The sequence below is a fragment of the Fibroporia radiculosa genome (genome assembly GCF_000313525.1).
Source record: "Fibroporia radiculosa TFFH 294 genomic supercontigs, scaffold1205, whole genome shotgun sequence".
In the NCBI taxonomy this organism is placed as follows: domain Eukaryota; kingdom Fungi; phylum Basidiomycota; class Agaricomycetes; order Polyporales; family Fibroporiaceae; genus Fibroporia; species Fibroporia radiculosa.
The window spans coordinates 1-1,155 of record NW_012133596.1 but is presented as its reverse complement, the minus strand read 5'-3'; the positions used below and the strand labels follow the sequence as shown (position 1 = coordinate 1,155).

The following is a 1,155-nucleotide window of genomic DNA, read 5'->3' as shown; positions in this document are numbered from 1 at the left end:
AGAAGGGGCCGTGGAGAGGTGCTGCATATATGCGAGCGAGCGAGATCGCATCCGCGCAGCAGGCAAGCCCTGCATCCCACGATTGCGTCCGCGCGAGCCACGTCAAGGGCTGTAGTCGAGGATGGCAGGATATGGAGCAGCCGCTGATGGTGGACTCACCACATGCGCCGTGTAGGATGTTTTTCTGTGCTACGGGCCCTTGTAGCTCTGGTTTCTTCTGTGGATCGATGCGAGCGGGATCAGGTCCAGCGCGCGGGCACTGGGCACGTCAGAGGGTCTGTGGTCAGGACTAATGCCTCAGAGGATAGCACTTTGAGCAGACAGGGTGCAGGACGAGCGGCGCTGAGCTCGTTCCTTGACATGTCGAGGACATGAGTAAGATACCAGATGATGCGAGGCGAACATGGAGCGGCAGTCGATGGCAGACTTACCATGGAGCATGTTTTCTGTGCAGCGAGTGTCAACCCATGCACTAGATTCGTGTTCGGCTTTGTGATCATGGTTTTTGCTTTTCGTCTTCCCGCCCATTTGCTTTTGGTGATTCAGCAAGCTGCGCCGCCAGCAGACGTCCCGTCTGACGCTCGTTCTCCGCTGTGTACACCAGACGATTGCTGGCATGTGCGCTAAGAGGGCGGCAGTCAAATTCACCTGCGAGGGAGTTTTGTGACTGTTTCTAAGGTGATGTACCACATGTACATACCTGGAGGGGAGGCGGCGTAGGATTCCATCGACATCGAGTTGAGCCACCGCTCGCCGAATCTAGCATCAGAAAAAACGAAATCAGATTCAGCTCATGCAGCTGCCTCCAGTGCTAATGTCGGTGATGCGTTGAGGGCGGGCGAGATAGCGGGGATGAAGTTCGCAGCTTTGAGCTCGAATATCTCAGTCCCACGGTTTAGAGTGGCCATATATCACTGATTGCGCCTGGAACATTGGTTGCTGGGTGCTATCACCAGTCGTCCCTGACAGAGCACCTAGGCATCGTATATGTATATGTGGACGATTAGCCTTGGACAATGTACTCGTACGTCGCCTTGGTGCCTCCTGTGACCAGTTCGAAAAGGTTTGGATTTGGAGTATGCAACAGCTTTGAACTCATTGCCCTCCCATGTGGATCAGGCCGAAACAGGGCATCGTGCAGAATTATGCACCTGA

At 54.7% G+C, this 1,155-nt stretch overlaps 1 protein-coding gene across 1 annotated transcript; it reads right to left on the bottom strand.

Moving 5' to 3' along the window:
- Nucleotides 1-496: 496 nt before the first annotated feature.
- On the bottom strand, nt 497-734 carry FIBRA_08602 (uncharacterized protein; the record flags this gene model as incomplete). Its single annotated transcript, XM_012330240.1, has 2 exons — nt 497-648; nt 701-734. The coding sequence occupies 2 exons, from the start codon at nt 732-734 to the stop codon at nt 497-499; spliced, it is 186 nt and encodes a 61-aa protein (XP_012185630.1).
- Between the last annotated feature and the right edge of the window lie 421 nt (nt 735-1,155).